The 12,500-nt window shown below is 40.9% G+C and overlaps 1 protein-coding gene across 1 annotated transcript in view; it reads left to right on the forward strand.

The window, feature by feature from the left end:
• Nucleotides 1-7,336: 7,336 nt before the first annotated feature.
• The window catches only part of aasdhppt (aminoadipate-semialdehyde dehydrogenase-phosphopantetheinyl transferase), a 24,727-nt gene continuing 19,563 nt past the window's right edge, over nt 7,337-12,500 (forward strand). The window contains exons 1-3 of the mRNA XM_084065525.1: nt 7,337-7,367; nt 8,130-8,286; nt 11,442-11,555. Of these exons, the coding sequence (XP_083921651.1) occupies nt 8,143-8,286; nt 11,442-11,555 (258 nt within the window). The 5' untranslated portion in view covers nt 7,337-7,367; nt 8,130-8,142. The remainder of the gene's footprint in view (nt 7,368-8,129; nt 8,287-11,441; nt 11,556-12,500) is intronic.

Raw genomic sequence — 12,500 nt, forward strand, 5'->3', positions numbered from 1 at the left:
CAACCCCAAGCAGCTGAAACTCGAGTGTAGAACTGGGTGAAGCCCAGATTTGAGTGAAATATCCCAAGCAATTCACAGAGTAGACCGAAATGGATGCCATTTTGTGAGCATTATTATAGTGAGAAGCAATTATATGAAGATAGGTTGAAAAGGGGGTGACGTGGTCCGTGGATCCGATGTTTGAGAAGGAGAACTGGGAGTGGGTGGGGGGACCATTTCATTTTCAGCCCGGCCTCTTCGAGATATACCAAAAGCTTACGGTGCTTTATAAATCTTATGTATTCATTTAAAGTGTGACTGTTGTGAATGAATAGAACAGCTATGTAAAAAAAAAAAAAATGACTCTCTAAGAAATCGTAGGCTTAAAGGACAACTTTGTTTTTTTACAACCAAGGTTTATGTTTTAGATTGTAATTAAAGTAAATAAAAGATGAGTGTTAAAATTTTAAAATGTACTGCTTTCTTTAGTTTTAGCAATTTTCGTGATCTTTTTTTACAGTGGGCGGGGGCATTCTGTCCGGTGGCTAAATATGTTTTTTTTAACACAATAACCCTGTGTTTTCTTTATTATTATTTACAGTAGCTCATCTAGCCCCCAATAACTCACATCTGGCCATTAAAGACCACAGGACCTTTTTTATTGTGGAAAAAAAGGCATATTTAGCCACCGGACAGAATGCCCCCGCCCACTGTAAAAAAATATCACAAAAATTGCTAAAACTATAGAAAGCAGTAAATGAAAAAATAAATAAAAATAACACTCATCTTTTATTTACTTTAATTACAAGCTAAAATATAAACCTTGGTTGTAAAAAACTAAAGTTGTCCTTTAATTCAATAGAATGAAATAAAAAGCATATATGAATAACAGAATAATAGTCTCAAAACCATGCTACTTTAACGAAAAGAAAAAGAGGTGGCATATTGGCATTTTTGTTCAGAGAGCTGCAGTGCATTCAGCTCAGTATATCTGTTGATCTGAGTGAAGGAGCCACAGCACAAAATGGTAGCATGCTGCACGTCAGCACCCTCTGAGCAGTGGTGTAAAGTAACTAAGTACATTTACTTAAGTACTGTACTTAAGTACACTTTTTACTTTACTGGAGTATTTCCCATTTTCAATACTTTTACTTCTACTCCACTACATCTCAGAGGCAAATATTAAACTTTTACTCCACTACAATTATTTGACAGCTTTATTTACTAGTTACTTTGCAGATTTAGATAAACATACATTAACCACTTCAGCCCTATATATATATTTCTGCCATTTGAAAATAGACGATCTATAAGCTCACAATGCGTCGCGATGCGAAGCATTGTGAGCTTGTAGATCTGCTATTTTCAAAAGATTTTTATACATTTTGAACTTGTGAAATGGGACATTCTGCACAATGAGTACTTTCTATTTTTGGTACTTTAAGTACATTTTGATACCAATACTTTTGAGGAGAGGAGAGGAGAGGAGAGGAGAGGAGAGGAGCTCATTGGTGGCTGTGTTCTGTTCTGATGTCATGAATCAAGTGCAAGACATCATTAACCACATGAACCCTAGTGTCCCTATTCTGGCCTTGTCATACTGGGCGAACATTCAAAGAAACATCTGCTGGAAATAGCTGATCTACAAGCTATTTTCTCAAGCTTGTAGATCAACTCTTTTTGGTGAGGATTTGGTGTAAAAAGCAGGGTGCCTAGTTTAGACCCTTGGGGGACCCCAGTCAACCAACTAAGTATAGGGTACAATACAATACAATTAATTTTGCCAACTCCAGCTGGTTTTCATTGCCATGCTTAATGCATCGTAGTTGTGTGCTGCATGATTTGACAGATTTGTTTATGCATGACTGTGTCAATATGTGATTGCACTTAATGTGTAGTCTACAGTCTGTGATATTTCCTGGATTTATTGCAGGATAAAGGTAGGGAAGAGGACTTTTTTGATTGATTTATGTTTTTTTTTGTACACAAATAGAGGATATCTGTCAAACGGATGATATCCAAAACGCTCCGGAGCCTATTTTCATTGCAGTCCTTTGGGTGCAAATGTGTGTGTAAACTGAGTGTGTTGTGAGCATGTGCATCTACTTTTTCACCATTTGTTGTACGAAGTGTATACATATATACCATAGAGCTTAAGTGGTTAAGAAAATTCCCCCCTGCTTCTTTTTTTTAACAAATGAGAATGTGGAACAGAATACTGTGAGGAGAACAATATGTCTGTTCTCTTGTGGATCTCTCATATCAGTGTCTGTGTCTCTCTAACACTGTAGTTACAGAGCAGCAGTTAGGAGGTAGAAGCAGACGAGGCAGAGAGTAACAGAAAAGCAGAACAAGTGGAAGGGAAGGAATTGATAGATGAAAACCAGAAGTACTGTGAAGGGTTAGTGGAGAGAGGATGTGTGGCAGGGGGTTCTAGAACAGCTGCCCTGGTCCTCGGTCCAACAGAACAGAGGTTCTGTGAAGTCTTGTTAGTCCAAGAGCATCTGGGCACCGTGAGGAGACACAGAGAAGAGACAGACGGAGGAACAACAGGTAGCTGTCTAGATTCCCATGTAGCTCCATAACAAGCCTAGGGAGTAATTCTCAACCCCTTTTCATTTCAAGGACCCACAGTTTGATATGCATTAGACCACACACCACAGACCCTCATTTGATACAACATTTATCTCTGGGACCCCATTCTACACTGTAACATCCTCAGTGTTAAATTTAACCCTGAGAGTGTACTGTAGAAATGGAACCAAAATCCAAAATCCCACAAAATGTAAGCAAGGAAGTGAAAGTACTCCTTGTCTCACTCTTCCCAACCAATCAGAGAGTAGGATACACAACATTTTGTGGTGAAGCTGTGACCATTCATTTCTCCAGAGGTACGTGACGACACATTTTTGTCATTTTGACTATACGCAAAGTGACTAGTGACTAGTAACTAGTAACTGACCTTTAGGCTCCCATCTGTTAATAATAAGCTTCTTAATAAGATTATTAGATTGATCTAAAAAGCAATCGATAGAATCATCGCTAAGAAGATAATCAATATTTGCAGCCCTAGTCAGTGATGTGTGGCAAAGGCAGTTTGTGGCTCAATGGATCCTGTGGGAAGGTAACTTAAAAGAAATTCTCAACGATTAGTCTTTTACCGGCTGCATGGCTCAGAAGAGCAGGGCCGGATTAACCCTTCGTGGTGCTTGGTGCTACGACCCGTTTCAGTGCTTCTAAATTTCAGCGCTTTTTGGCGATAGTTGAGTCTTCTTTCACTTTCTCCCGCCGTTTGGTGCACCCCCCCAGGTTGATGCCCTGTGCTTCAACACCTAAAGCCATTCCGTTAAGCCTGTACTGCAGAAGAGTTCATATGAGCAAAGAAACGTCAGCAAATGTCCTTCAGGTGCTTTTCATTTCGAGAGGCGCGGGCTGCATACAGACGTGATTCTGCAGAGCCTTTCACACCGTGATAACAAGGTACCAATAACAACTTGTCCTGTGTCCAACTTGTGCCATAGATTAACTTCTAGAATGGCTGCGTCAAGTCATATGACCGAGTGTAGCAGTGCTTCTCAAAGTGGGATCCGGGGAACCCCAAGGGTCCTTGGGGGGGTTCCCATACTAAATAAGGAACAGTTTAATTTCACTATTATTTCACCATCTGGAAGTTAACTCATTGAGAGAATGTATAATAACGACTATTTCAGCATTTTTTGCATTTTTGTCTCCGCCAGGCCGAAGGCTGGCGAGAGAGTATGTTTTATCCTCCGCCCGCCCGTCCGTGCGTGTGTGTGTGTGTGTGTCCTTGTGTGTGTCCTGTCTGTGTGTTAGCAGCTAATCTCTGGCACCGTTGGCCCGGTCGCTGCGAAACTGTGCACACACACTCCCTGGTTGCCAATTCAGAACCTCTGAATTTTTCACATGGGCCTGTAAACCCATTTTTTTACTCCTACAGATTTTATCCAAACGTCATGCAAATCGGTACACAGTATCTCTATAGTCATGTGATCAACACGGATCTGTCCGATTTCCCATATTCCATCCTCATTGGCTAAGGTTTTCTTCCAAAATTTGCAGGATTGGTCCGTTTTGAACAAAATGCCTCAAATCATGAACGCAGCTTGCGATTTCCGTGACATTTCACAAATACATTCCCACCAGGCCAAGGAAGAAATGCCACCCTTTTCACATTGGCCTGTTATAGCGCCACCAGCAGGTCTAATTTAGAAAAATGCATTTTTGGAACAAAATGCCTCAAATCATGAATGCAGTGTCCGATTGCTGTGAACGACCTAAGAATAAATGGCACCCTTTTCACATTGACCTATTATAGCGCCACCAGGAGGCCACAATAACCTACCTGACCTGGCGGAGACCTCTGCTCCGAGGAGCACTTTTTCTAGTTTGCATTGTTTCCACTGTTAGTTAGACAATTGTCTGTACGTAATCTAATCTAACAACACAAAACTTCTCTGATAGGGGTCCCTGGCACAAAGCGGTTAGGTCTGCAGCCTAATACGTATCAATTTGGGAGAACCACTGCTGTATAGGACACTGTCCAGTACCACAGTCCTATTTTCCCCACATCGTCTTCTCATGGTTTGCTTTAACCAACTGTGGTTAGAGTAGCTCACGTTGTGTGATGGTGTCCCTCCTTGTAGCAGGTGGATTTTCTGGCCAGCAAACATTCACAGTTGAAGAAGGCACCGCTGGAACCCTGGCACCCAGCTGGCAGTGGCACCCTACTGGCATCTTACTGGCACCCTGAAACAGTAGAGTCAGTACAACAGTGGAATACTATTCAGGAATTCTATTCATGGAGTAGAGCCATCACAATGTATTTTCATTATTTGTTTCAGTGATACTAAACCTTTTTAATATCTATGTTTGATATGCATTTCATTATTGCCCCCATTTCATGATTTTTGTCTCTCAGACCCCAATCTACAATCCTATAGACCCCTTAACAGACGACGTCATACTGGCTGCGTGCAGCCAGTATGCGCGCAACGAAACCCATTATATCAGGTCTCGTTAGGACGCGTCTCACTAGCCAACACACACAAGAGGGGGTTGGGGTGTGCTGAAACCAGTGCACCCCGAAACAGGTTGGGAATTGATTGCGTGAAACAATCACCTGTGCGTCCAGGCTCAATGTTAGTAAACAAATAATTGGTCTATGTGTTCATTAATTGTGGATCTTATTTTGGTAACTATCAATCATTTACTGTAGCTGGAAACCTCCTGGAAACCCCTCAAGGACTCCTGGGGGTCCCTGGACCCCACATTGAGAACCAGCTGTGGTTTGGGTGAACATTTGGTCCCCAATCCCATGTCATATGTCGGCTATTTGATAGAATTGCTAAACAACCAGTTCGCAACGTGCTCTGCCCCCCCCCCCCCCCCCCCCCCAAAGTGTTCCATACCTTTTATCATTTTGATTGAATGATCGATTGATTGATTGAATACTCTATTAACAGTTTGCAAAAAAAGCACAGAAAGTATACAGTTCTATACAAAAGGATAAAAGGATTAAACCCAAGAAAGCACTATATGGCTTGTTTGGGGTCCTGTATTTGTTTTAATTATCATTTTTGAATTGAAAATCATTATTAATCATCTACAAACTGTCTACAAGCTCACATTGCAATGTTTTGCAAACTTGAAAATATGCTATTTTGTTTTATAAATATTGAAAAACTTATGACATTATTCTACATAAAGAGTCCTTTTACTTTTGGTTCTGTAGTATATTTTGATACCATACTTTTTTATTTTACTCAAAAATAACTAACTTTTGCATGTAGGCCCTTTTTTATTCATGACAGAATATGTTTACGTTGTGGTAATTCTACTTTACTTGAGTAAAACATCCGAGTACTTCTTCTGAATAAAAACATCATTGCATGTTAAACCTTTCGTCACCAGGCTCCCCACAGTATACCAGTAAAAAGACAGGTTTCTATTTACTGCTCAGTATTCACGTCTGGTCTAGAGTCCGCCTACTGTATCCGGTCATTTCCACACACATTCATGCACGAACTCAGACTGTTTTCGTATCCGGTTCTAGACCGGATATTCAGCTTGCAAAGTGAATCAATCCAAGTCTACATCATGTTAATGAGACACTGTAAAACCTGCTCCCATTGGACAATCCAGGGCCGTGGTGTTGCCATGTTCACTTATTATAAGCAACTTTGGGTTTATTTTTCTGTAAAGTTGCTTGTAAATATTTTCTAAACTATAGTTGCTTATTTGGGCTTGTTTCACAATGTTTTCATTATTTTAACAAGTGGTTCTCATATATTTTCATGTCATGGACATGAAAGTTAATGTATTTTATTTGTCTGTAAACCCCCATCTGAAAATGTTTTGTGCCAGGGAGTCCCATACGTTTGTGTTGTTTAGAATGTTTAACACATATTCACCAAATGGTAGGGCCTACTGATAGTGCTCATGTGGCCTATAACAGGGCTCTTCAACAGGGGGTCCGGGACCCCTAGGGGGTCCTCCAAATCTTTGTGTGATATGATTATTTTTTTCTACATTAACCACTTGAATCCTAGTATCCCTTTTCTGAGCAGGAGAACTGAGCTTGTAGATCGGCTATTTTTGGAGTTATAGGCGTGTAGAGGGAAAAAAGAGCAGCAAAAGTTTATCTGAAACACAATTGTATACAATATAGAGGGGGTCCCTGCTTCATCTCTCTCTCTCAGCTAGGGGGTCCTCCTTGGCCTGAAAACGTTGAAGACCCCTGGCCTATAAAGTCGTTTCGTTTGGGCTTGCTTTCATAGACCTGGCTGCTTACTTCTCTCGCAAAACCGGGCAACGCTGGACGAGGGTTGCCTGGGAAGTCTTCCGGACACGTGCTTGCAACAATATAAACACTATCCACGGCGTTGAAGCTTTCACTATGTTTCCACACGCTGCTTTACAGGCGTAAAGAGCTTCCAATTAAACGTGTATGTCTTCCTAGATCCGTCCACCATGTCTGTAGTTTGAATCTGCGCCGAAGTTGTGGATTGTGTCGGTTAAATCAGGATGAAAGTGATTTTAAGTGACAACATCTTTGTTTTATTTGAACACTTACAAACCTGTAAGGGTCCTTATTTTGGACTGGGGACCCCCCCCCCCCACATTGAGAACCACTGCTTTATAGAGATTGAGTGTTGACAACAGTATTGTCTTCTTGATTGTTGTCTCTTGAAATGACAGTAAAGGTATTTAAATGACAGTTAGAGGGGATTTAGGGGGTCTGCAGTCAGTGTAAAGTAACTAAGTACATTACTCAAGTATTGTACTCAAGTACAATTCTGAGGTCTTTTTTTCCTTTACTGGAGTATTTCCAATTTGCTCTTTTACTTCTACTCCACTACATCTCAGAGGTAAATATTGTACTTTTACTCCACTACAATTATTTGAAAACTTCAGTTACTTGTTACTTTGTAGATTTTGATTATTATTACAAAACATATGCGACAGATTGTGAGCTTAGATCTGCTATTTTCAAATGATTTTTTTTCTCGTAGACGTATTTATGATTCTGACGTTTTCAATCTACGAGAGTTGTAGGGTTCACCCCCCATGGACACAGGGACTTTCAGCACTATGCCCCGTAGACACTCCAAACATGTACATATTGAAAATAAAGATGCTTACCCCCACGCCCCAAATGTTAACTGTCTCTACGTGATAGTAGTTTAATGTAATAATCCATATCTTTCAATAAATAAGTGTTTTAATGCCGTCTGTGGCCGAACGCCATTTTTTCACCCTCGTTTACTTCCTGTTTACATTTAGTGTAATTCTGGGTTTCACCGGATGCGCCCCGTCACTACCCGTCACTACCGCCCATCGGGAACTTCCGACAGAATCGGCCACTGACGGCATTAAAACACTTCTTTATTGAAAGATATGGATTATTACATTAAACTACTACTGCTTAGAGACAGTTAACATTTGGGGTGTGGGGGTAAGCACCTTTACTTTCAATTTGTACATGTTTGGAGTGTCTACGGGGCATAGTGCAGAAAGTCCCTGTCTCCATGGGGGGTGAACCCTACAACTCTCGTAGATTGAAAACGTCAGAATCATAAATACGTCTACGAGAGTTGTATTCTACAGCTAGGGTCTGTGTGGTTGTTTAGGGGGTCTGCAGTGATGGGGTCTGTGCGGTGGGCGTTTCGCTGCGGCTCCTGGAAGCCCACCAGGGCTGAATGGCTGCGGGCGGCTCGCTGCGTCCAGCCCGAAGAGAAGGACAGGATCGGACAGTTCGTGTTCGCAAAGGACGCCAAATCAGCCATGGTGAGTGTGATTATAATAACAGTTTATATACAACATGTACGACAAAGAGAAATGCATGTGCAAATTGACTACTTTAAATAAAAAATAAATGTATCAAAGATACTATAGATGTGCAAACTGGCTACTTTCAATACAAAATAAAAATATATTTGGAGAATGCGGGCATCGATCCCGCTACCTCTCGCATGCTAAGCGAGCGCTCTACCATTTGAGCTAATTCCCCGCATGAAACGTGAGCGCGCTCGGACCGGTTATAAAAGATACATACCAGACTGGGACATGTTTTTCGCCGAGGATCACTTTGGAAATAAGTGTTTTAAGTACAAATCATCTGGATTTCTTGTCTCATGTTACTGCAGTGAGATGATGTGTTTCTGAATCCAAACGCAGTCAGAGAATGAGCTTCTTCCAGACTAGCTCTGGTCCATAGCGTCAGAAGGAACGCTATGTTACTATGGATTTTTTCTTTTTTTTACTAAAGCAGGCGCTTTAACCAACTAAACCACAGCGCCACATGTCACTCATCTTGTTTCAGCATAATTATGAAATGCAGCACAAGGAATGTGATTTCAGATTAGACCTAAACTCTATTTGTGGGTATGAGAGAAAAGGCTCTGCAGAGATTCGAACTCTGGATCTCCTGCTTACTAGGCAGGCGCTTTAACCAACTAAGCCACAGAGCCGGGTGAAAGACTCGATGTCTCAGCTGAAATACTACAGTGAGGGCAGCAGGACACTGAGCTATTTTTAACACTGGAAGTGTTTCAGGCAGGACTCATTCTACTCTAGCAGTTCAACAGTTAATCGAACTAATCAATTTTAATCAATGATATGTTTTATGCGTTACCGGGGGTGTGCGGACAAAGGCTCTAAACCAGGGGTCTTCAACAGGGGGTCCTCAGAGTCACTACAGGGGGTCCGCCAAATCTTTGTGTGATATGATTATTTTTTTTTTACCTTAACCACTTGAACCTTAGCATCCCTTTTTTCTGAGGATCTTTAGCCAAAAATAGCCGATCTACAAAAAATAGCCGATCTACTTCATCTCTCTCTCAGCTAGGGGGTCCTTGGCCTGAAAACGTTGAAGACCCCTGCTCTAAAGTAACATAGTGTTAAGGAGAACTCATTCTGGAACAGAGCTAAGCTTCTTCCAGACCAGGTGCAGAACGTTCTGAACACCACTAGATGGCGCCCAGGCAGCGCTGCCGCCACATTATTAACCAATTGAACACTGTTTATTCAGCTATTGGAAAAGAGCAGATCTACAAGCTCACAGTGCTTTGCACCGCAGATCAACTTTTTAGGATAAAGTTGAACCCCCCCCCCCCAAAAAAAAATTAGGCTAACTTTGGCTACTATTGCACAGAACCTAAACCAAACTGTGGAAAGTAACTATAAGTACATGTACTCCGGTCAGGGACGTGCACAGATAGACTCTAGGTGGTGCTAGAGAACCTGCCCTTTGCCCTCTTGACCAGAAGTGCCCTTTTGAAAAAAAAATAAAAAAAAGTTTTTTTCAACAGGGGGTCCGGGGCCCCTAGGGGGTCCTCAGAGTTACTACAGGGGGTCCGCCAAATCTTTGTGTGATATATATATATTTTTTTACATTAACTACTTGAACCCTAGCATCCCTTTTCTGAGGAGAACTTTTGCCAAAAATAGCAGATCTACAAGCTCACAACGCCTTGCGCTGCGAGGCGTTGTGGGCTTGTAGTAGATGTATAGGTGTAGAGGGAAAAAAGAGCAGACCAAGTAAACAAAAAAAAGTATAATTTACTTGAGCAGCTGCCCCTCAAAATGTCTGTGCACGCCACTGACTCCGGTACTGTACTTAAGTACAACCTTTAGGTACTTTTACTTTACTAAAGTATGTCCAATTTTAACTTATCAGATGCAAATGTAGTTTACTAAATTAGTTACTTTGTAGATTTTGATTATTATTACAAAACATGCGTTAACCACTTCAGCCCTATATACATTTCGGCCATTTGAAAATAGCCGATCTACAATCTCACAACATGTTGCAATGGAACGTAGTGTGAGCTTGTAAATCGGCTATTTTAAATACATTTTAGACATATGTCTAGAATGAATATAATGATAACTTTGTGAAACGGGACATTCTTTATAATGACTACTTTTACTTTTGGTAGGCTACTTTAAGTATATTTTGATGCCAATACCTTACTAAAGTAAATTAGTTCTTACTTATAAGTAGTACTTACTTACTACTTATTAGTACTTACTAAAGTAAAGTAAGTAAATTATAATACATGGCATTATCATTTTGTATAACGACAAATTCAACCATACATACAGTATCGCATACATATTATTGTGGTGTTTCTCAAAGGGCGGTCTAGGGACCCTCTGGGTTACTTGAAGGGGTTCCAAATGGACCCTTATAGGTCTGTAACTCTGAGTGTTATAATGGTCCTTGAAATAAAATAAAATAACCAATGGTCTTGTAATTGTATAGCAGACTTGAAGTCCACATACCAGTTCTGACAGTGTAAGAAATACATTAAATAAAAATGGCTGTGTTAACGGTTCCAAATGTGATGGAACCGATTCCGGTTCCTCTATGTTGGATCCGGTTCCTCCGGTTCCTAGCCTCGATCTCCAGGCTTTTATTTTTTAGTTTAGCTAAAAAATAAAAGCCTGGACCAGTGCGTCGGTGTACCCGATATAGGAAGTGTTTCATTTCCCCAACCAACCAGAGTGCAGTGGGCGTCGCTCGTAATGTTGTGTTGACGGGGCGGGGGCTGACGGACAGATCGGTGAACCAATGGGATCACACGGATTCTCTCGCCGGAGATGTTAAACACGCCTCTTTAGGTCAGAAAACAGGAGTGCTGGTGCAGCCTATCCGGTTCAAGATCCCAATCCTCACCCTAACACACCAACAAAATATAACGTGACGTTTAACCTTGGTTTTTGTACAGTGTTGTATTGGGGAATATATCTCTCGTGGGATAGGCTCATTCCAATGTTAATTCATGCTGTCGGCAGCCTTTGTAAAATTTGTTGAGGTGTGAATTAAGGGTTATTTTTAATCGATGCATGTGCGTGCTGTGAACCTGCTCAACAGGTGGTGGGACGGCGTGTTACCGCGTCCCATGACCAATGCGTCCCTGTGTTTGTACCTCCTCCAGGCTGGCAGGTTGTTGATGAGGAGGTTCATATGTGACAAGATGGAGCTTCCATGGTCAGAGATCCGACTGGAACGCTCTCCCAGAGGGAAGCCTTACCTGGCCAACCCCCCGAAGGTACACTAACGGCTCTGAATGGGTCAACAAAATCACGTCAACATCTAAAAGAAAGTGATTCTGATCAATTTATTAGATTACATTTTCATTATGAATTTTAAAGCACAAGAATGACACAAACTGATAGGGGAGAGCACTTAAGAGTTACTGAAAACACTTATTTTTCCAATGTGGTCCTGCATAGAAACTATTATTATTATTATTATTATCATTACCCTTATTATTATTATTATTATTATTATTACCCTTATTATTATTATTATTATTATTATTATTATTATTATTTTGTCCCTGCTCTTCTATTCAGACATTTAGATTGTGTCAAAGGTCATCTCTCACCTAGACACAGGATCTTACACACATTTGTATCAATGTGGAATATATACACATCTATTACAAATAAAACATTAATAGACATACAGTGTCATACAGTTGAAACAACAAAAACAAAACAATATGGACAATATAACAAAGAAAATAAACAACAAAAGCATATCGCAACAATAAAAGTCATAGGCACAAAAATTAAACCTCTGGGTAAAATATTGAATGGACCCAGGTTAATTAGGTTGACCATATGGAAAGTATTTGGTGGTCAAGGGAAGCAATTTCTGAACTTTCTTGAATTGGTGAGAAGACACACAGCTTTTCAGAATAAACCTACCCCTAAAATAAATCTACCTACTAATGTCCCTTCAGGGGCTCCGTACTTAACAAACTGGGGGTGCTTGAAATGAAAACAAAGGTTGTGAATCATTGAACTAAACCATACTGGAACCCCAAGGAGCCTAGCCTGGTAAACCCTCCCTCCGGAAATCTCATTTCCATTTGATTTCAGGAGTGATTCTGGCCTGAACGCCCATTCTGCAATATTGGCTGTGTACGCCAAACTGACGAGCCTATCAGCGTCGTCGCACATCGTTCTGTGATTGACAGCGACAGTTG

This window comes from Gymnoscopelus microlampas, assembly GCF_963454915.1.
Source record: "Gymnoscopelus microlampas genome assembly, chromosome: 8".
Taxonomy (NCBI): Eukaryota; Metazoa; Chordata; class Actinopteri; order Myctophiformes; family Myctophidae; genus Gymnoscopelus; species Gymnoscopelus microlampas.